At 43.7% G+C, this 23,284-nt stretch overlaps 2 protein-coding genes across 5 annotated transcripts in view; one reads left to right on the top strand and one right to left on the bottom strand.

Annotated features, from left to right (window-relative positions):
- Window positions 1-8,693, bottom strand: part of PIBF1 (progesterone immunomodulatory binding factor 1) — a 217,681-nt gene extending 208,988 nt beyond the window's left edge. The window contains exons 1-3 of the mRNA XM_040341371.1: window positions 8,593-8,693; window positions 6,798-7,075; window positions 4,498-4,598 (exon numbers count right to left, since the gene is read on the bottom strand). Coding sequence (XP_040197305.1) covers window positions 4,498-4,598; window positions 6,798-7,040 — 344 coding nt within the window. The 5' untranslated portion in view covers window positions 7,041-7,075; window positions 8,593-8,693. The remainder of the gene's footprint in view (window positions 1-4,497; window positions 4,599-6,797; window positions 7,076-8,592) is intronic.
- A 234-nt stretch (window positions 8,694-8,927) lies between these two features.
- DIS3 (DIS3 homolog, exosome endoribonuclease and 3'-5' exoribonuclease) overlaps window positions 8,928-23,284 on the top strand; it is a 61,462-nt gene continuing 47,105 nt past the window's right edge. The window contains exons 1-4 of one of the 4 annotated variants that reach the window (XM_040341370.1): window positions 8,928-9,062; window positions 10,246-10,335; window positions 13,065-13,305; window positions 15,547-15,704. In XM_040341370.1, the coding sequence (XP_040197304.1) occupies window positions 13,087-13,305; window positions 15,547-15,704 (377 nt within the window). In that variant the 5' untranslated portion in view covers window positions 8,928-9,062; window positions 10,246-10,335; window positions 13,065-13,086. Of the gene's footprint in view, window positions 9,063-10,235; window positions 10,336-13,064; window positions 13,306-15,546; window positions 15,705-23,284 lie in introns of all 4 variants that reach the window. The other 3 variants (XM_040341368.1, XM_040341367.1, XM_040341369.1) reach the window with 3 other exon arrangements.

The following is a 23,284-nucleotide window of genomic DNA, read 5'->3' as shown; positions in this document are numbered from 1 at the left end:
AAAAAATTGTTTGGGTACAGTGTAGCATGACCTCGCAATTGTTATTCAAAGTGCGACAGTGCTGAAAGCTGAAAATTGGCTTGGACAGGAAGGTGCTTAAGTGCCTGGTATAGAAGTGGTTAAACAAATGTTGCAATTTACTGGGAAAGAAAATATGCCTGAACACAGCAAAACATTAAAGTAGAATTCCAGTCAAACCCTAACTACTCCAAAAGTGGAGTTCCACCCAAAAAAGGCAGGTCATTATTTGAGGGGGGGGGGGAAGATACCTAGTTTTAATGGGCACCCAGCTCCCACTTCCTCCCCGGTCTCCGCAAGGAAGATCAACTCTCACCCTCCCAAGCTGCAATCTTCTGGGACAAGTCACGGGTCCCAGAAGATTTCCCGACTATTCACAGCGCGGCTCATGCATGTGCAGTGTGAAACCACAGCTGGCTGCCCACAGTTGCAATGTCGGCAGCTCGGAGAGGAGGGGGAGAGGAGCTAGGCTTCATGAGCCTGCATCGCTTGGAATGTGGGACAGGCGAGTGTCTGATTATTAAAAGTCAGTAGCTACACTTTTTGTAGCTGCTGCCTTTTAAATGGGTGGAACTCCGATTTAAAGTGTTACTAAACCCACAACAGTAAAATCAGTCTGTATGTGCAGTAAACCATGCTTGTTATACTCACTGTGGAAGCTAAGGGGTTAATCGTCTGCTATGGGGGCATTCAGCAAGGGGGAGGAGCCTGTAGTGCCAGCAGAGGAGAGGACTAAGGCCATTGTAGATTAAATGTGATAACTATCAGGCTGAGAATAGGGAGAGGTGTTTTGCTTATTCTATAAAGGAATTTGACCTTTTTTTCTGATAACATTCAATGGACCTCATTACAAGTGCACCCCAGAGGGGCAGGAATATACCCGATCCCATGAAAGTCAGTAAATTTGCACTTAACTCCCATCTCAAACCTCACACTTTGGTATTCCGTATCTGCACCGGGTTCTCTGAGGGGTAAACCACATTTTACCAAGGCAGTCGTCTTACAGCACATTGCCAAAGCTAAAGTACATAAATAAAAACAAAAAGAGAATGCAGCGCTAATAAGTGACGAATCAACAATATGGGTGAATAATTGGTGATGTTAACAGAAAAAAATCAATGATAGAGATGATCATTCCAAAGAATAAACAATTTGAGAAATAAATAAAAAGAGAAAATCACCAAGCTGCAAATAGTCCAGAAATTAGTGAATGATTGCACTTAATTTTCTCATAATTGTCCCACAAGTGAAAATGTGAAAAAACTAAAAAAGAAAAGATGACACAGAAAATCCATATAAAAAAGATCCATAAAGGTTTCCAAGACGGTGAAGGATAGGGTGATGAGAGATGAAATTCCACACTGCACCCGTGCTTGTAAAAATGCCTGCTTACCGCAATTAAAGACTGTATCTCACCAGTCTCATAAAGCCTATGGGAATTGAGGTATCCCACAACCCATCCACCTGGATGATCAGAGGGCTCAGCATAGGATCCGAACGGAACCGTGGATAATGAAAGAGAAAGGGATTCTCATAGCGTATAACGTTTAAAATCACAATAAGTATTTATTAAAGGTTGCACTTACAATTAAGTAGTGTATAATAGACAGTAACAAGCAGTCACAGGAAGGAATCCTTCTCCGATGCTTCAATGCTACGATGCTTCCTCTGAAGGGAACGTGTGGGCGGGAACACTCAAACAAGTAGCCGACAGCTAAAGAGCCACCGACTGAACTTGTGTGAGACATGATCATCCTGGGAACATAAAATTGTCCTATTGAGACGAAACGATCGTCGGGTTGCTGTGACGTCATCGCGTTTTCGCCCTGAACGCCAGCGGTGTGTGAGTCCTGGTAGCGAGGAAGCATCGTAGCATTGAAGCATCGGAGAAGGATTCCTTCCTGTGACTGCTTGTTACTGTCTATTATACACTACTTAATTGTAAGTGCAACCTTTAATAAATACTTATTGTGATTTTAAACGTTATACGCTATGAGAATCCCTTTCTCTTTCATTATCCACGGTTCCGTTCGGATCCTATGCTGAGCCCTCTGATCATCCAGGTGGATGGGTTGTGGGATACCTCAATTCCCATAGGCTTTATGAGACTGGTGAGATACAGTCTTTAATTGCGGTAAGCAGGCATTTTTACAAGCACGGGTGCAGTGTGGAATTTCATCTCTCATCACCCTATCCTTCACCGTCTTGGAAACCTTTATGGATCTTTTTTATATGGATTTTCTGTGTCATCTTTTCTTTTTTAGTTTTTTCACATTTTCACTTGTGGGACAATTATGAGAAAATTAAGTGCAATCATTCACTAATTTCTGGACTATTTGCAGCTTGGTGATTTTCTCTTTTTATTTATTTCTCAAATTGTTTATTCTTTGGAATGATCATCTCTATCATTGATTTTTTTCTGTTAACATCACCAATTATTCACCCATATTGTTGATTTGTCACTTATTAGCGCTGCATTCTCTTTTTGTTTTTATGTTTGTAAGATTGTGGTACACAATTTAATGCTAGCTGCTCTTCATTAAAATAACTATTAATTTTTTGTTACACTTTTTAATCACTCAATTAATTCAGCGCAGCGCCAACCTTAGGGTTTTTTGTTTTGTTTTAAAGTACATAAATGCTAGTTTCAGCATGGCAAAAAGATGCACCTTCATGGATTTGAGGTCTATGCGATAGCAGCCCTTATGCCAAGCTGACAATTGTTTGTAAGGGAGCAATGTATATCATTTAAAGATTTAAAAATAAAAAAAAGCAGCAAGACCATGACAATAAATAATAGCGAATGGCTCCAAAAATAGCAACACTTTTATTTGAAAGTAGAACTATAGGCAAAACTTTTTATTTTTATTTTGGATAGAGCAAGGAAGGGTTATAACCCCTGTCATATTTTATTTTTTTGCCATCTGTGTCCCATTGCGGAGATGTTCCCTCACTTCCTGTCCCATAGCCAAACAGGAAGTGAGAGGAAACCCCTGCAAAGGAATTCCTTGGGGGCCCCCAGAACTAGTGTCCCCCTCACCATGGTAAGGTTCCCCCTCTATTATGTTTCTGGAGACAACTCAAAATTTGCGTTTTTACTTTTACTTTCACTTTCAATGATAATGATAAACAGGACATATAAAGAGGGCGAATCTCCTTAAAGGGGTTGTAAAGGTAAAAACAAAAATCTCTAAATAGCTTCCTTTAGCTTAGTGCAGTCCTCCTTCACTTACCTCATCCTTCCATTTTGCTTTTAAATTTCCTTATTTCTTCTGAGAAATCCTCACTTCCTGTTCTTCTGTCTGTAACTCCACACAGTAATGTGACACTTTCTCCCTGGTGTGGAGAAAGCCTCTTGAGGGGGGGAGGGGGTGAGCAGGAGGGTCAGGACACTCTATACTTTGCAGATAGAGAAAGGAGCTGTGTGTTAGTGGGCGTCCTGACACTCCTGCTCGCCCCCTTAAGAGGCTTTCTCCACACCAGGGAGAAAGTGTCGCATTACGGTGTGTAGTTACAGACAGAAGAACAGGAAGTGAGGATTTCTCAGAAGAAATAAGGACATTTAAAAGCAAAATCGAAGGATGAGGTAAGTGAAGGAGGACTGCACTAAGGTAAAGGAAGCTACTTAGGGGAATTTTTTTTTACCTTTACAATCCCTTTAAAGCGGAGGTACACACAAAAAGTGAACCTCTGCTTTTCGGAACCCTCCCCCCCTCCGGTGTCACATTTGGCACCTTTCAGGGAGGTATAATACAGGTATTTGCACCCACTTCCGGGCATAGGCAAGGCTTCATTTCCTTCCTAGCGAAGATGGCAGGGGCAGCATCCGAGGGCCGAGGCACGTGTGCCGACATTGCGGGCACGCTGGACAGGTAAATGTCCATATTGTAAAAGTCAGCATCTGCAGTATTTGTAGCTGCTGGCTTTTAAAAAAATAAATAAAAATTTGGCGGACCTCCGCTTTAAAAGAGGCACATACAGCAATAAAAATTGACAGGCATTCTAATCCTTCTCCACTCTATCCGAAACTAAAAACAAAAGTTTTGCCTTTAGTTATACTTTAAGTTAATGATTAGATTTCCAGCCCTGCACTGCATTTAAAAATAACATAGTTCATGAAATAAGCAACCCGCATTGCATACTTATATGCAAAAAAAAAAAAAAGTATATAACCAGACAGCTAACTTAGGCTGTCCACACATTATACAATTTTCTTCTATAGATTTCCTTTAGATTTACCAAAACCATATAATAGAAGGTCAAATCTAAACACTTTCAAACTCTTTGTATGCAATCAGGCAGGCTCTTCTACTACACAGTTAAAAGGTAAATCTAAAGAAAATTGAATAAGAAAATTGTGTGGTGTATGGCCAGCTCTAGTGTACCAGCAATTATGTTTCAAGCCTTTAAAGTAAAAAAAAATGGTGCTCCAATTGCAGGCACTGAATACCATGCTTTATTCCTGGTACAATATCCTACCTGACATCTTCCTGTTGGATTTTGGTCTGGGTTTCAAGTTTGTGTGTTATGATTTGTTTCTGATAAACTGCATCATTCAGTTTCTCTTCAAGTTCTTCAATCTACAAAAATTCAATGCAAAACGTAAGTTTAATGAGGTCACAGATTTTATTTTAAAAACTTGCAATACGTGCGATGAAACAAAAATTAGAATAAGACACATAACAAGAGCAATACACTATACATTTGGAAATGAATGCATACTGGGTAAGAGTTAAACTCTGTTAATCAATAAGCTACATTTACAGCATTTATTTAATAATATTTTATGATTAAATTGTGTGAATTTTATTCAAATCCTTATTTATCTGTTAATAGCACAGAGGAGGGGCATGGAGCTGAGGTTAGAGCTAATTGGTGGAAATGCACACAACCCCTTTCACACACAGCACAGGAACGAAGGAACAATGCAGAGCGGTGTGCCGAGCTCTACTCCCCCGTCACCATTTTAGCTCTGGTGTCAGGACAACTTCTCAGAAGTGACTCATGCTGATAACAGAGGAACAAAGCACCAGAGAGAAACGACACTTAGAGCTCTGGAGATAGACAAGTAAACACTACAAATATATGTGCTTTGTTCAACCACTTTAACCACTTAAGGACCGCCTCCTGCACATATACTTCGGCAGAATGGCACGGCTGGGCACAAGCACGTACAGGTACATCCTCTTTAATTGCCCAGCCGTGGGTCGCGGGCGCGCGCCCCGGTCCGAAGCTCCGTGACCGCGGGACCCGATCGCCGCTGGAGTCCTGCGATCGGTCCCCGGAGCTGAAGAACGGGGAGAGCTGTGTGTAAACACAGCTTCCCTGTTCTTCACTGTAGCGCCGTCATCGATCGCGTGTTCCCTAATATAGGGAACCACAATCAATGACGTCACACCTACAGCCACACCCCCCTACAGTTAGAAACACAGATGAGGTCACACTTAACCCCTTCAGCGCCCCCTTGTGGTTAACTCCCAAACTGCAATTGTCATTTTCACAGTAAACAATGCATTTTTTGCTGTGAAAATGACAATGGTCCCAAAAATGTGTCAAAATTGTCCAAAGTGTCCGCCATAATGTCGCAGTCACGAAAAAAATCGCTGATCGCCACCATTGGTAGTAAAAAAAAAAAAAAAAAAAAAATGCAATAAAACTATCCCCTATTTTGTAAACGCTATAAATTTTGCGCAAACCAACCGATAAACGCTTATTGCAATTTTTTTTACCAAAAATAGGTAGAAGAATACGTATCGGCCTAAACTGAGGAAAAAATATTTTTTATATATGTTTTTGGGGGATATTTATTATAGCAAAAAGTAAAAAATATTGCATTTTTTTCAAAATTCTCGCTCTATTTTTGTTTATAGCTCAAAAATAAAAAACGCAGAGGTGATCAAATACCACCAAAAGAAAGCTCTATTTATGGGAAAAAAAGGACGCCAATTTTGTTTGGGAGCCACGTCGCACAATTGTCAGTTAAAGCGACGCAGTGCCGAATCGCAAAAACTGGCCAGGTCCTTTACCTGCCTAAAGGTCCGGGTCTTAAGTGGTTAAGAAATAATGACACCACAAGCTTGATGAGCATTGTGCCACCTTTTTCATCCTGTTTCGCGAGTTTCTGTCTGTGCTCTGGGAACACTATGGCCGCATACACACAGTCGGAATTTCCGACGGAAAAAGTCAGAATTTCCGTCAGACTTAGATATAGAGCAGGTTCTCTATTTTTCCGTCGGAAATTCAACTGAGTTTTGCCCGGTCAAAAGTCTGACCGTGTTTACGCGGCATTAGGTGTGAAAGCAGCCGCTGGTGAAGCAGACACGGGCACAACCTGCTTAACTCTATGGGCGGTTGGATGTAAACAGACCACCTGTCTGTTTACATCCAAATGTCATCCGATCCGCCCGATGAATGGGGAACAGATCCCCCATCTGTCTCTTTTTAGCAGATAGGATCGGATGTCGACAGGTGTAAAAAGACACATGTCCTTTCACATGCGCCACACCATAGAATTTGGTCCCATCAGGTCCGCCTAGAAAACAAACAAGTGGGCTCTATTGGTCTGCCCATGTGAAAAGAGCCTTAGCCTTAGAATTTTTATTTTTTTTTCTCCCTCACGATTTCCTCTCCATAACAATAGCATATTACATCACTTTACCTGTTATTATATAAATACATGTAACCAAAAACACAAAGAAGAAGGGTGGGGTCTCTGGAAACCTATGGCTACCCCTCTGACTTACACAAATACATCTCACATCCCAAACCGAGAAACTCACTTTAGTCAAGTATTCGCCTTTCAGGTTGTCAATCATGAGGTTTTTCTGGGAGAGTTCTATCTTCGCTAGTTGGAGATTATGAAGGAGCTCTTTCCTTTCAATCAGATGTCTGGTGACTTTCGAGGACCCATTGCGCTCTTCTGAAGAAGAGATTTCATCTGTGGGGACGGTTGTTTCCAGACTTATATCTTCAGACTCCAGGGAGCTGGAAATATTAACTTTTTTGCCTGCTTTTCTTGACATGTTCTGGCTTTATATAAGACCAGTGAAAAAATACACTGCAAAATAAAAAAAAAATAAAAAATTTAAATATGTAATATAAAACTATTCAAGGGGAAGTAACCAATTTACAGCGATCTTTCTTCCGTATGTAGCAGCCACCCTAGCACCCCTTAATTACTTACCTGAGCTCCATTTCTCTCCAGCAATGTCTACGAGTGTCTTACCTGTCCGGGACTCTCCTCCTGATTGGCTAAGACACAGCATCGGTGCCATTGGCATCCGCGGCTGTCAAAGTCAGTTAGTAATCAAGAGAGAGGGGGCGGGGCCTGGTTGGGGCTCCATGCCTGAAAGGACACAGGGAGCTGCAACTCGTCTCAGGTGCCCCCATAGCAAGCTGTTGGCTGTGGAGGCACTCGACAGGAGGGAGGTTCCAGAAGCACCTTAAAGCGGGGGTTCACCCAAAAATAAACATTCTGACATTAGCTACATCCCTCCAGCATACTGCTAACATCTGCAGTATGCTGTTTCTTTTTTTTTTGTACTTATCGTTATACGAGCCCTTGTTATCCGACTCCGAGCGGGGGATTACTTCCGGGTATAGGCGTTCCTAAGCAAAGAGGAGTTGATTGACGGGCTGCTAAAGTACGTCATGCCTTCCGAAAATACCCAAAGTCACACTCGGGTGTTTACGGCGCCTGCGCAGTCAGCTCTACACGGCAGGCGCCGTAAACGCCCGAGTGTGACTTTGTATATTTTCGGAAGGCGTGACGTGCCTTAGCAGCCGTCAATCAACTCCTCTTCGCTTAGAAATGCCCATTCCCCGCAGGTTTCCGCGCTTGGAGCCGGATAACAAGGGCTCATATAACGATAAGTACAAAAAAAAAAAAAACACAGCATACTGCAGATGTTAGCAATATGCTGGAGCTAATGTCAAACAGTGGATTTTTGGGTGAACCTCCGCTTTAATCACATACACTCACCCAAGAAAAAGAAAAAAAAAAACACACCAAACTGAGCATGTGCAGCCTGACTCCATTAACTCTGTTTTATCCAAACATGTTCTGGAGATAATGAAAGAAGAGGAGGATCTGTGCATAGAGGGTTAAACAGCCTTATTTTACACAATGCAGAGGATTAACCCCTTAGGTTCCATAATGAGTATAGCAAGCATGCATTACTGCATATACTTACAACTTCATCGTAGTCCCTGTACTACTTTGGTCAGACTTTGATGCGACTTGAGGTCCACAGACCTCCAGATTACCCAGGCATTGCGTCTAAAGTCGCACGACTTTCAGGTCGTACAAGTGTAAAAGGGATCTTAAAGTGGAATTGAAATCTTGGTTATGACAGACTGCAAGCAGGCAGTTTTAAATCAGAGGGAAGTTTGCTGAGACTTATCACAATGGACACTACTGGTCCTTGGTTATTCTCGGTCAGGGACTACCTGTGACATCCCAACTCATTCACTTTAAATGGTGACAATAACATTAGCTGTAAATGAATGGATCTCCCTGTACCCATAGAAAGTAAAGGAGGACAGTGTGGTGGGTCAGTCCCCAGCAGTACATACCCGGTTTCTTCTATGCTCTTTGCCGCTGTTATAACCGCCTACACTACAGCTAACAACACAAACACACTACTTCTACAGCGCATGCGTCGTACTCAGCCCAGCCCTGCCCAGCTCCGCCTCTCTCCTCCCCTGCACGCCCCGTTACACTTTACTCCTCCCCTCTGCTTTCATTCACGCATCATTTTACAATTTTATTAGATAAATAGACGTTAGAGCTCTGAAGGAAGGTTCTTCAGATGTGTATATCCTTCGCTTCACGCAACAAATAAACGATAATTTTGATTGGCTGTTTTAATCACATGACATGCCAAGTCTTCCGGGTTTGCGGATCACACCTCGATTTGATACTAACCTTTCTTTGATTGGTGAATTTTACAGAGCTTCCGCTCACTACACGTGGTTGCTGCGCATGTGCAGTCTGGGCTGTCGGGAGGAAAACGTGAAGGAAATATTAGAAGGCTTCAGTGGAGGTGATTGTGATTATGTTGTAATGTTTCCTGGCTTGTAGAATGTGCTGAGCGTTGCGGAGCTTGCTGTCAGCTGTGACTGATATACATATAAGGATTATTGATGTATGTGTGGATGTGATCACCTTATTATACTATAGTCCACATGCTGTGTTATAGAAGGACTGGAACTAATGCAAACTGCTGTGTTAGAGCTCATTCACACAGACGTAGGTGTATATGTTACAGGGGTAGGGAACCTCTGCACTCCAGCTGAGGTGAAACTACAAATCCCATCATGCCTCTGCCTCTAGGAGTCATGCCTGTGATTGTTAGGGTCTTACAATATCTCATGGGACTTGTAGTTTCAAAACAGCTGGAGGGCCGAGGTTGTCTACCCCTGTTACCATATATGGTACAGTGTAAAGGATGTGTCTAAAGTACTCACGTTTAGTCTTGTACAATTCCTCTTTTATTCCAGTTAATGACTACACACGTACGTATGGTGTGATCACCAAAGGGATGCACATAAAATTCTGTGAATGTCACAGGTGTGTGCAGGGGGTGTACCAGGTGTGCACACTCTAATCACTATGTGTGTCACCGATTCCCCTACTTCCTGACCTTCCCCCCTTTTGAGTGCTGCTGGCCAGAGACTGTGAGGGCCAGGCCCTGTGCGCACATGACACGAGTGAGGGCCAGGCACTGTGCGCAAGTGAGGGGCAGGCCCTGTGCGCACGTGGCACAAGTGAGGGGCAGGCCCTGTGCGCACGTGGCACAAGTGAGGGGCAGGCCCTGTGCGCACGTGGCACAAGTGAGGGCCAGGCCCTGTGCGCACGTGGCACAAGTGAGGGCCAGGCCCTGTGCGCACGTGACACACAAGAGGGCCAGACATGATCCAAGAGCAGACAGTGTCCCTGCTGCGGTGCCACCATTTTAAAAATTGTTGTCATGCGTGAAATGGTACGCATGGCATCGCATGCCTTTGTTTCGCCATATTTCTTAACCTTTTTTTTTTTTTTTTTAACAGTAATTTACTCTAATTTTTTAAACATGAGTTGACATTTTTCTTATCAAAAATTACCATGTTCCCTCCTTTGTCTGAAGGTTAATTATTTGATTTGTCTTTTAAACTTTAAAATGTGTCACTATGTTTATTGTTGATGTTGAATCTGCAGATAACTATTAATTTTACAGTCTGTTGCAGAAAGGCCTGAATGCGTGAATTATTTCTACTCGTGTCAGCGTTTTCTATATTCTCCTGTAGAAGTCTGTCCAAAGCTCTCTCATCCATCAGGTCAGTAGGTCCATGGTCATTTAGTAGTTCCACCATTGTCATAGCTGTAACTTGAAATTCCAGTCATAAACATCACCTCTTCCCTCTTCTCACTAACCCATGTAATGTATTCACTCCCCCTTCTTTTTTTTTTTTTTTTTTTAGGCCCGCTGCAGTCTGATCACCTGCTTCCCATGCCGATGTTTTAACATCGAGACGGGGGAAGAATTGCAGTTTCAATTCTTTAACGATTAATTGTGCAGCTCCACCATGCAGGCCCACTCCCGAGTCCCGCTGCTGCATCTATTGACACAGATAGCGGAACTCTGTCCCGCTTCCGTGGACTTGATTTACAGCAGGGGGAGCCAATGGCGCCTGCTGCTATCAATCTGTCGAATGGGGAGAGAAACAGCAGCTGGAGCTGCTCGTGTACATCGCTGGCTCGGGTAAGAAAAGGGGGGAGGGGGGTCTTGGGGGAGATGCAGCACAGAAGGTTTTTCACAGTAATGCAGAAAAGGCATTAAGGTGGTAAACCTTGAGGCTTTACAAGCCTAGTACACACGGGCCAAATGTCGGGCGGCATTGGCCGGTTCAGTACAAGCCGGCTGACATTCATCCCGTGTGTACTGCATTCCATCTGCCAGAAGCCAGCCACAGGGGGGGAAAGGTTCTGACGATTGGGCTCCTGATTGGCGCTCTCAGCCAATGGCTGAGATGAATTTGCAGGTGAAAAGCGCACACTCATACTTAGAAATAAGTTAGGGTGCCCATGGCCAAATCAAAAGGCTCAGAAAAGTTTTTCATTCCTCCCAGAGCTCTGTTTCTAAAGTCAAGTCCTTCACTCATTTCATTGTAAGTCTTGGACCTCCAAGGCAGTACAGTCTGACAGCAAGTTCTTCTTTCAGTGAAAGGGCACTCTCACTTCTGCAAGTTGGGGAACATCTGTAGGCCTTTTCGGCCATTTAGAGGTATTTCAGACATTCGGGTACAGGGTGTGGTGTCCCAGGAATACAGGCTGGAATTTCACTCTCTTCCACCTCCATGGATTATGCCCTCAATCCTTTTTACACTTCTGGTGAGATTGCAAGCCCTTCAGAATGCCTTGCAGCAACCTGACTGTCCTACTTCCCTTAGATGAGTGATTTTGGGGCTTTTAATTAAACCTTTTTACAGTCCAGAAGCCCAATGGTGGAATTTTGCCCTATCCTAGACTTGAGGGTTCTTAACTTCTTTCTGGTCCAAAAGCTCTAAAAGGAGGTGACATGGTCTTTAATAGCATCACTGCAACAGCGTTTTCTTTTTTGTATTAATCAAGAATGCCTGATTGATACATGTCCATATTTTTCCACTGCATCAACAGTTCCTGTAGTTTGTTGTGGACCAGCAGCATTTAAGGTTATGGCTCCTCCCTTTGGTCTGTCCAGAGTCCCCCCAGGGTCTTCGCCCAAAGTAGCTTTCCCTGGTCCTGCACACTCAACGAATCTACATTATTGTATATTAGGATGATCTTCGTTTGAAGGAGCACTCTGCCCAGGCCCTGGTGGCCGGTGTGTCAGATGATGCAGGCCTTAGAGATTCGGTTGTTTGTCTGTGACGGTATGCGAGGTGTGATACATGATCATAGGTACATTTCACCTGGTATACGTTCTGTTATGAGAGTCTGAACCGGAATCCAGTCCGGGTTTTACAGCCTCTGGGCCTGGCTAGGGTTCCGGTCCGGATGTTTGGGTCCACTGGAGTCCACAATCAGCTGGACTTTAAAAGACCAGGAAGAGAGCACAACAGGGCTCTGGCTTTGAGACTCAGGAAGGGACCTGAGTGAGGGGAACGCTGAATGTTGGACTAAAAAGAGGTTTGCTTTGCTGCATGTTTTGTGGGTGACGGGGGCCAGCCCTGCACTCTATAGAGAGGAGACTGTTTAGTTAGCGCCGGACGGCAAGGATTTAATTTGTTTTCTTTATTTTTTTTAACCTGCAAACCTTTTAATAAAAGCTGGCATCCGCCAGACTTAAAAAGAAAGTGCCTGCTTGCGGACTGTCATTCAGAAAAGGTGATCCTCACGAGCTAATCTCCCACACAACCTACAGAAGTCTGCTCAGTGCTTGAAGTATTTGGATCATGACGATTTTCTGTGAACCATCATCCTAAGAACATATCCACATCGAAGAGACTTTGCAAAGACACTTGTAAAAGTGTGACCGGACTGCTCCTCCAAGAAATTGATCTATATCTATGTAGCTTAATTGTTTTAACACCCAAAGCCGTTCATATGGGTCAAGTTTATAATATCTGTATCTTTTTGCAAGTATAAAATGCTTGTTTCTTACTATACTTTATTAATCATTATATTAATTGGCCAACATGGCTTAAAAGCTTTCAAATTCACACTTTGCTATTTGGAATTGGGGGCATAATTGCTGCGATTCTGCCCATGATCCCAAAGTGCGCAGCAATCGGTGCAAAATGCGCAGTTTGCATGCCATTCATTCTAAATAACATTTAAAATGTGGTGCTATTTTTGTCGCTTGACAGAATTGCGCTGAAATCTTAACCTTAAAAATCACACAACCCTTTCACGCAAAAAGGAGGAGCAGCTTCAATGGGGTGCCCTATGTGTTGCCCAAAATAAGTGAATGGGCTGCCCTATGCGTTGCACAAGGAATCGTGTGAAAATCATCGAATTTTACATGTATACCTTTCTTTTTATGTTTAACTGTGACTTATGTTCTTTCTATAAATTTATCTTGCAGCTAAAGAAGGAATAAAAAGAAAATGTTGAAATCAAAGACCTTTGTGAAGAAGACACGCTCGGGCGGAATTTTAAAAATTGTCCGAGAGCATTACTTGAGGGATGATATTACCTGTGGTTTCCAAGGCTGTAAAGAGTGCCAACAAGAGAACCCGGTCCTCCGTCAGGATACCCACATGCAAAGTTCTCTTTGTCAATTTCCCCACTACATTTTGCCTGACACCAATGTGTTGCTTCACCAGGTATGACATTTGTTTAAATAATGCAATCCGTGTAAACCAATGCAAGGTACCTACTGATGTTTTCACTTGGGAGTTCTGTATTTGCCTCCTGTGAAATATTGCAGCTCTTGGTGCTATCATGTTGTTTTTGTGGTCCCAGGGAAGGGTGGGAACCGGCTGAGATTTTTACTCATGCTTTCTGCCCCATTATAAGGCAGTTGGTAAAAGTAAATCGAGTGGTTGTAGTTATCTGTTAAATGGTAACTTCTGTGCTTTTTATTACGGCACTCAATTTGCTATCTAAGCGGAAAAAAAAATGTTTGAATGTTAATGGTTGGAAAAAGTAAAAAATGTAAAGAGCATAAATTAGGGCTGCTGGGGTAAACTAAGGGGTAATAACATGTTTTAATAGGAAGAAAAATACCCCCCCCCCCCCCCCAAATTCATCTTTCAGGACAGCAAATTAAAGAGAGGGGCTCACCCTATCACCAGTCAATCAAAAGAGCATATCCACCTCCATTTTTTTTTTTTTTTTTTTTTTGTGGTTCCTCAAGCTCAACATCAAAACCATTTATTTTCTCTCAGGCTTACGTGTTTGTTGCAGGGGCATCCTAGTATATGAGCTTCTATGATTTTAGGGGCAATAGACCTGGAGGGGTTGCATATCTGGGCTTTTCTTGGCTGGCATTAATTTTTGTCAGTATTCTAGTTGCGGGACCTCCCTTCCCTGTTACCTTGTCAACTTTCTCAAAGGTCTCTCCCCTGCTTGAGGGAAATCTGCTATCCCCATGGACTCAGAGGTTGTAGTGGAGCCCTCTCTTACTTGGCTAGTCAGGTTCCAAGTCCTCCACTTTGTTGCGTATGGAGGAGTGGGGTAGTGGGGGCGCGCCCTCTGCGGCTAGCTACGCCCCCTTATCTCTGCCTTCTGTCCATGTCACCTATTTAGCTAGGGATTTTGCAGCTGTGGTGGCAACTCTACACATGCTCAGTTTTCAGAGGACTCATCCAGCCAGGTCGTAGCTTCCTTCGGGAATGAGAAAAAAATAGCTTTCCCCTCAGAGATAACTCAGAGCTTGGCGGGTTAAGATATAGTGTATTGCAGACCTTTATCTCGAAGGTGTAATTTTTTTACTTCAAAGTATGAGGCCCTTTGCTTCTGTACATCTGCCAAGACATTGGGGTAGATGTAATCGTATTTCTCTTGAAGCAAAGTTCTCCCAAGATACATGCAGCCATAAAGTGATTGTAAAGGCTTGCTTTCAAAAATAAATAACAAACACGTTATACTTGCCTCCTCTGTGCAGTTGGTGTTGCACAGAGCAGCCCAGATACTCCTCTTCTCGTGTCCCTCTGCTGCTCCTAGTCCCTCCCTCTTTTTGAGTGCCTCTCAGCCAGCAGCTTGCTACAGGGGGCACCCAAGCCGAGTCAGAGCTCCGTGTATCCATTTAGACACAGAGCCCTGATCTGGCTCCGCCCCCTCTCTCCCCTGATTTGCTGACTGACTTTGACAGCCACGGGAGCCAATAGTGCCGCTGCTCTGTCTCAGCCAATCAGAAGGAGTGTATTGGATGGCTGAGGGGATCGTGGACATTGCTGGAGAGAGAAGGCCAGGTAGATAATTGGGGGGGGGGGGGGCTGCTACACACAGGTTTTGTTTTTTATCTTGATGCCTAGAATGCATTAGGGTAAAAAAAACATCTGTCTTTACAACTCCTTTTAAGGATGGTAACCTTGTCTTGGAAATTTAGAATCCATGCAATTTAAAAGAAGCCTGGGAGAGGTAATGGACCCAATATGCTTTCTGGTACCTCCTAGGATAGTGGGACTCAGGGGGCATACAAGAGACAACGTGATTTGTCGCTCTGTGATTAACATTCATTGTTTCGGCTTTGCAGCAAAATTGCTAGGGACTATCGCTTTTATTGCATTTCTCTGAAAGGTTGCAGCAATCGCTATGCTTAACTACAAATCGCCAATTGAGAGAGATTTGTAGCAGAGCAAAACAGCAAATTGTCACTAATTCTAGCGATTGCATTGCTAGCTGCAAATCCATGTTTGTCTCTTGTGTTGGATGTTTGTAAGTGATCTATTTCTGACAAAAAATTGCTCGTCTGTCATCAGCCTTACAATTTTTCTGTAACTTATTGTATGGTTTCAATTGCACAAAGTAATTGTCTGGACATAATGAAATGGTTTACACTTGCTTGTTATAGTTTGAAGCATAAGTATTTTTTTGTAATTTATTGTATACTTTTTGTTTAGATTGATGTCCTCGAAGACCCAGTTATCCACAATGTGATCTTACTGCAGATAGTACTCCAGGAAGTTAGGCGTCGCAGTGCCCCAGTTTACAAACGAATCCGGGATCTTACTAGTAACCCTGACAAGTACTTCTACACGTTCACCAATGAGTACCATCGGTAAAAGCAACAGATTCTTTTTTTTTTTTTAACAAAACCGCTATAACAGTGTTTTTTTTTCCCCCTCAAATAACTGTCCAAATAATAAAGCTTTAAAGTGTTACTAAACGCATGAGCCTGCATTTGCTATATATGGCCTCCCACAGTACACAGAACATGGGAATGAAATTATTTTAGTAAATATAAACGGCTAAATACCCCTTTCTCATCAGCAGTATATAGCAGTCTTGTGACTTCTATCCGTATCTGGTTAAAGCTAGTAGGAGGAGTTTTCATTCTCCTCTGACTGTTCTATGAGGCTGCAGGCCCCCTGACCCTCTGTCTGGACAGTGCTTATTGGCCCTGTGCTGATCACATGCACCCTCCAAAAAACAAAAAGAAATAAGCATCCTTTACCTGCAGACATTCCTTTTTTCACTTCCTCATTGTTCGTTTTTGCTCAGAAGCTGCTCTATTTCTTCTCTGTTCTGTTAATTTCCTGCTTGTCTGATTGTAACTCACCACCGTGAAGGGAGGCTTTACTACGGTGGTCTTGCAAATACACCCTGTTCAAAACAATAAAAGGTGTAAACAATCTAGTGTAATAATCAAATTTATCATCTCTTTAAAGAATGAAGAAAATCTGCATGATTTCCAATATCAAAAGTCCCAAAATCTTACAATATAGTGTTTCATCCAAACTGATTTGACTTTGTGACGGTATCGGTATGATATCCCCGTCAACGTTCCCTTCTTCCCATAACGAAAATCACCCCAATATTCCACGTGGAGGGATATCCCTGGAATCGCCCAGAAAGCCACACATGAGACCAGCTTACTGCTTGAACAACACAGAGTTTTAATAGTAAAAAAACAGAGTTTATATGTGGTTACAACTGTTACAATGACAAATCTCCGCCCCCCCTCACACAGTGGGGGGTCTTCAATACAGCTCCTTTGAAATAAAGATATTTCTTTGAACTACTCAGTAGCTAGCCGGCTCGGCACCGCATATAGAGAGATAATTATCACAAGGAAGCAATCAGCATAATTAACACAAGCCACTTATCTAATCACAGTAACCAGTAAACACAGGGCTAGAACAATTAACATTTGAAACAGGGCTAGCTGCAGAAGAGTAATTACAATTAACAGCCTTAAACAAGCAGGGAGGATTAAACTGACATATAGGTAAAAAGTCCATCACAATGGCCCCCCTTCTTCTCCCTGCTCCGGAAAAGCCTGTTGGACCTTTCCTGGTCCAGTAGGGTTGACGGGTTCAGAGCTTTTAGTCCGAGGTTAACTCCGTTTGGCGTGACAATCCATCAGCATTCCCGTTTTGCTTGCCTGGGCGGTAATGAATCGTAAAGTCATAGGGCTGTAAGGCCAAGCTCCAGCGTAGCAAACGTGCGTTGTCCCCTGAAACCCGGTTAAGCCACACCAAGGGGTTGTGATCGGTGATGAGAGTGAAAGCCCGGCCATAACGGTAAGGTGTGAGCTTTTTGAGTGCCCATACCAAGGCCAAACACTCTTTTTCAATGGTGGCGTAACTGACCTCCCTTGGCAACAGCTTCCGACTCAGGTATGCCACCGGGTCGTCAGATCACACGCCGGTCAGTCCCCAAGTCTTTGTGCGATCTGCAAAGTCACCAGAAGTCAGTGTGAAGACAGCGAATGGGTCTGTGCGCCGCCGTCTAGGTGTCCCGCTATGGGAGGGGGCAGGTTATGGCTCTGAAGTGACAATCCCAGGAGATTCATAAAAAGAAAAAGTTATATTTGTTGAAATGCTGTAGCACTGGTGCTCAGAGTCCGGGGGGGGGAGGGGAATCATAGCCCCATAAGGTCAGCCACCCCCTGCTCCCTCCGCAGCCGCCGGTTCTCCTCTTGGAGCTTCTCCAGCTCCATCTCCAGTTCATGCTGCTGTGACCTCAGGTGGTTGTTCTCCTCCTCCATGCGGCTTATGCACTCCTCCAGCTCTATGTACTCACGGATCAGCTCCTGCTTGCTCATGTCCTGCAGGCTCTCCACATGGTCCTTCATCATCAGGAACTGGGTGGTGGTGTAAGGGGCCACCGGTGGGCCCTTGGCGAACATCTCGGCACGCATCTGGGACGCCCGCTGCGACTCCCTCTCCTCCAGTCGCTTCTTCTCCTCCCAGGTCAGCTTGTTATACGGCTTCCAGGACCTCTTCTTCTTGAAGGGTGGCCGGCGGTGCCTCTTTCTGCCCAGCTCCCTCCAGGGCCCCTCCGGCTCAGGGCTGTCGCCCATGACCAGCTGACAATGGTGTTCCCTGTTGTCCGTAATAACAGATTGTACCATGAGGGCTTCGTAAGGGGTGCCCAATGGTTCTTCCTGACCCAGCTCCTTTGGATCCCAAGCCGAGTCTACACAATGGGCTGCTGCTGGTGGGCGGTACCCAGGTTGAGACCAATTTGACCTGGTGTTGTCATTCATGGGGCAATTCTGCTTGAAGTGACCCAGCTGTTTGCACCGGAAGCAGCGTTGTTCGTTGCCCTCCTGGCGATGATAGCAAGGGCTAGATGTCACCGGTCTGTTAGGAGGTTGGTATCTAGCGGTTGGTGGGTGTGAGGGCACCGTTTGTGGTGGAGGTTGTTCCTGTGGTGTGACCTGGTTCGTCTTGCGAGTATCTGCATATTCATCCGCCAACTTCGCGGCCTCTGGTAGAGTCATGGGCCTGCGATCTCTCACCCAATCTTTGACATCCGTCTGGATGTGATTGTAAAATTGCTCCAGGAGCATTAGTTGCAAAATGTCCTCTGCGGTGGTGGCCTGGCTGCTGTTAGCCCAGTTAGAGGCCGACCGGGACAATTGGCATGCCCATTCCGCATAAGAGTCTTTCGTGGTTTTGCGTGAGTCCCTGAACTTCTGTCGGTGGGACTCTGGGGTTACTGCATAACGAGCCAGGAGCACTTCTTTAACCCTGGCGTAGCTATGGATATCCTGATCTGGCACGGTCCGGAAAGCATCAGAAGCTTTGCCTGACAGTTTGCCTGACAATATTGCAACCCAGTCTCCTCTAGCTATTCGGTGCAGGTTACATTGTCGCTCAAAATCCGCCAGGAAGTTATCAATCTCACAGTCCTTTTCATCAAAAGCTTTAAAAGCGCTAAACGGAATCTTCCTTGCGTCTGCTGTGCTGTACTCACTGTTTGGAGAATGTGCGGCTGCTTGTTGGACTGCTGCCAGTTTTAACTGTAGTTCTGCGTCCCTTATTTGTTTATCCTTCTGTAGTTCTGCGTCCCTTATTTCTTTAGCCTCCTTCGCTAACAGGTCCATCACTTTCAGTACCACATCTGGCGTTGGGTTCGGGCCGAACCACGCTAGCTTCTCTCTCATTAGCTTGTTGGCTGGCGATTCCTCCTCCTGAATCACTGGTGTCTCCATCTCTTGTACTGCTGGCGTTGCTGCAATCACGTCCTCCTGGTCTAGCTCCATTGATTCTGCTATGATGACCCGCTTGGTTTTGTTGCTAGCAATCCTTCCACGAACTTCCAGTAGTTCTTCCAGTGTCTGCTTGGAATCCGGGTGTGAAGGGGAATAGAAGGGAAAAATCCCACTGCTACCAACCAATTGTGACGGTATCGGTATGATATCCCCGTCAACGTTCCCTTCTTCCCATAACGAAAATCACCCCAATATTCCACGTGGAGGGATATCCCTGGAATCGCCCAGAAAGCCACACATGAGACCAGCTTACTGCTTGAACAACACAGAGTTTTAATAGTAAAAAAACAGAGTTTATATGTGGTTACAACTGTTACAATGACAAATCTCCGCCCCCCCTCACACAGTGGGGGGTCTTCAATACAGCTCCTTTGAAATAAAGATATTTCTTTGAACTACTCAGTAGCTAGCCGGCTCGGCACCGCATATAGAGAGATAATTATCACAAGGAAGCAATCAGCATAATTAACACAAGCCACTTATCTAATCACAGTAACCAGTAAACACAGGGCTAGAACAATTAACATTTGAAACAGGGCTAGCTGCAGAAGAGTAATTACAATTAACAGCCTTAAACAAGCAGGGAGGATTAAACTGACATATAGGTAAAAAGTCCATCACAGACTTCACCCAAGTGCTTCTTAGGCCACTGTGCAATACCTGGTGTGATTTGTCACCACTCTCCCTTAATCAAGCTCGCCCAAAGTACAGGCTGGTAAGATATATAATCACTGGCTCCACTCCGCTCCAGACTCTGCGCCTTGTGTTACCATCTCTCACATAGATCATCACTATACATAGGGACAATAGAAAGGGAGTATAGAAAGAAGGCAGCTTCCATCGTGTGAGAACTTATTAAAATAGAATAAAAAATGTCACTTACATGTATGAAGTGTCCGTCTGATACTAGATTAAATCACTTATTCGTCTAGCCAGTTGACTCTGGTCGGAAACCCAAACCGCCAGTATGATCTGGTGTGAGTAGTGACGTCACGTCCTCGCCCCTGCCCTATGTGTTTCGTCATGCGAAATTGGAAGATTTGGGGAATTTTGATATTGGGATTTTTTTTTTCTTGCAGTTTCTTTTTAGGACATTCTTTAACCACTTACTGCAAATCGCAGTAGCTGTATGTGATTAATTTGATGATAAATACCGTTGTTATGGCAACAGCTAGCTGCCATAACCCCCGTATTTTCAGCAACAGCGGGCGGTTTTCTTTTTAAGGTAGTAATGGTCTCAGCGGTGGATTCACTCCGGTCGTCTCCACTACTTACTGGAGCAGTCGGTGGCGGCAGAGACAATCGTGTCCGCTCCCCTGACAGGCCTTTAGCCATAACCTTAGATCAGTGGTCTCAAAGTACCGGCCCGCGGGCCATTTGCGGCCCGCAGACCAGTTATAAATGGCCCGCAGGTAGGGCAGAAGTGGGGGGAGCAAAAAAAAAAAAAAAAAATGTTTTATTTTTTATTTTTATTTTTTGTGAGCTGGCGCTATTTGGTGGTGAGCTGTTGGTATTACAAGTTATTACCACCAGATGTGAGCTGGCGCCATCTGGTGGTGGCCGTTTGTATTACAAGTTAAGCATTACAAGTTAAACAGCAATTCTAATGTCATTTTACACTAATTTCACTGCCATCTTCTTCCCTCTAATTCAGGGGTCTCAAACTCAAATTACCTGAGGGCCACAAGACAAGTTTCCATATCCCATGGGGGGCCGCATGCAAACTTTCAAACTTCAAAAACAACAGTACTGGTGTCAGCGAACACATTATTAACCCCCAGCACTGGTGTCAGCGAGCGCATTATTACCACCTGCACTGGTGTAAGTCAGGGTTTGACAAATTTGCTTGGAATCTAGGAGCCAGCTAAAAAAGTTAGGAGCCAGAAAACGCACCCCGTTCCAAAGAGCTTGCGCGCAGAAGCGAACACATACGTGAGCAGCGCCCGCATATGTAAACGGTGTTCAAACCACACGTGAGGTATCGCCGCGATTGGTAGAGCGAGAGCAATAATTCTAGCACTAGACCTCCTCTGTAACTTAAAACATGCAACCTATAGATTTTTTTAAACGTCGCCTATGAAGATTTTAAAGGGTAAAAAAAGTTTGTCGGCATTCCACAAGCGGGCGCAATTTTGAAGCGTGACATGTTGGGTATGAATTTACTCGGCGTAACATTATCTTTCATAATATTTAAAAAAAATGGGGATAACTTTACTGTTGTCTTATTTTTTAATTAAAAAAAGTGTAATTTTTTCCAAAAAAAAGTACGCTTGTAAGACCCCTGCGCAAATACGGCGTAAAAGAAAGTATTGCAACGATCGCCATTTTATTCTCTAGGGTGTTAGGATAAAAAATATATATAATGTTTGGGGGTTCTAATTAGAGGGAAGAAGATGGCAGTGAAATTAGTGTAAAATGACATTAGAATTGCTGTTTAACTTGTAATGCTTAACTTGTAATACCAACGGCCACCACCAGATGGCGCCAGCTCACATCTGGTGGTAATAACTTGTAATACCAACAGCTCACCACCAAATAGCGCCAGCTCACAAAAAAATAAAATAAAAAAAAAACATTTTTTTTTTTTTTGCTCCCCCCACTTCTGCCCTACCTGCGGGCCATTTATAACTGGTCTGCGGGCCGCAAATGGCCCGCGGGCCGGTACTTTGAGACCACTGCTCTAATTAGAACCCCCAAACATTATATATATTTTTTATCCTAACACCCTAGAGAATAAAATGGCGATCGTTGCAATACTTTCTGTTACGCCGTATTTGCGCAGGGGTCTTACAAGCGTACTTTTTTTTGGAAAAAATTACACTTTTTTTAATTAAAAAATAAGACAACAGTAAAGTTATCCCCATTTTTTTAAATATTATGAAAGATAATGTTACGCCGAGTAAATTCATACCCAACATGTCACGCTTCAAAATTGCGCCCGCTTGTGGAATGCCGACAAACTTTTTTTACCCTTTAAAATCTTCATAGGCGACGTTTAAAAAAATCTACAGGTTGCATGTTTTAAGTTACAGAGGAGGTCTAGTGCTAGAATTATTGCTCTCGCTCTACCAATCGCGGCGATACCTCACGTGTGGTTTGAACACCGTTTACATATGTGGGCGCTGCTCACGTATGTGTTCGCTTCTGCGCGCAAGCTCTTTGGGACGGGGTGCGTTTTCTGGCTCCTAACTTTTTTAGCTGGCTCCTAGATTCCAAGCAAATTTGTCAAACCCTGACTTACACCAGTGCAGGTGGTAATAATGCGCTCGCTGACACCAGTGCTGGGGGTAATAATGCGCTCGCTGACACCAGTGCTGGGGGTTAATAATGTGTTCGCTGACACCAGTACTGTTGTTTTTGAAGTTTGAAAGTTTGCATGCGGCCCCCCATGGGATATGGAAACTTGTCTTGTGGCCCTCAGGTAATTTGAGTTTGAGACCCCTGCCTTAGATGGTGGAAGTGATGTCAAACGTCAATTCTGTCCTTTGGTCTTAAATGGGGGTTTTGGTTTTTTATTGCATTTTAGTGTAAATATGAGATCTGAGGTCATTTTGATGCCACATCTCGCATTTAAGGGGTCCTGTCATGCTCTTTTTTTCTATTACAAGGGAAATAAAAGTGACCCAATTTTATTTTATTTTTTAAAAGGACAGAAGTTGCCAAACGGTGGTGCCAAAGAGTAGAAAACCCATGTAGTTTTGTGTATGTTGGCTAAAAAAGTTCTGCCATCTGAAATCCGATGTAAATCCGATCGTGTGTATGAGGCTTTAGACTAGCGCTGTTAATATTATTTCCCTATAAATGTATGCCTTATCAAAACAGTGTAACAGCGATTTTTTTTTTTTTTTCTTTCTTAGGACTGATCTTATTTTTGTTTTTAGATTTCTGGTGTTTGATCTGTGGCGCAGTTACATTTTGCAAACTACTGTGTCTTTTGGAAGAAGATTCCAGAGAAGCACCGTTTTATTTTTATGGCTAGTGGAGGTTTTTGAATATTCACAAACTGAGCATTTGCATGCTTTCTAATGCTAAAGTGCATTCAAGTGATGTTTAGTAATTTTATTCTTTGATAAAGCTCCTCTAGCCATAAATAAAGGAGATTTTTGAGTTCTTTCTGCTCCTGCTGTTGGATGTCT

The sequence above is a fragment of the Rana temporaria genome, chromosome 2 (assembly GCF_905171775.1).
Source record: "Rana temporaria chromosome 2, aRanTem1.1, whole genome shotgun sequence".
NCBI classification, from domain to species: Eukaryota; Metazoa; Chordata; class Amphibia; order Anura; family Ranidae; genus Rana; species Rana temporaria.
The sequence above is the reverse complement of the archived record's forward strand: the minus strand, read 5'-3'. Positions and strand labels throughout refer to the sequence as shown.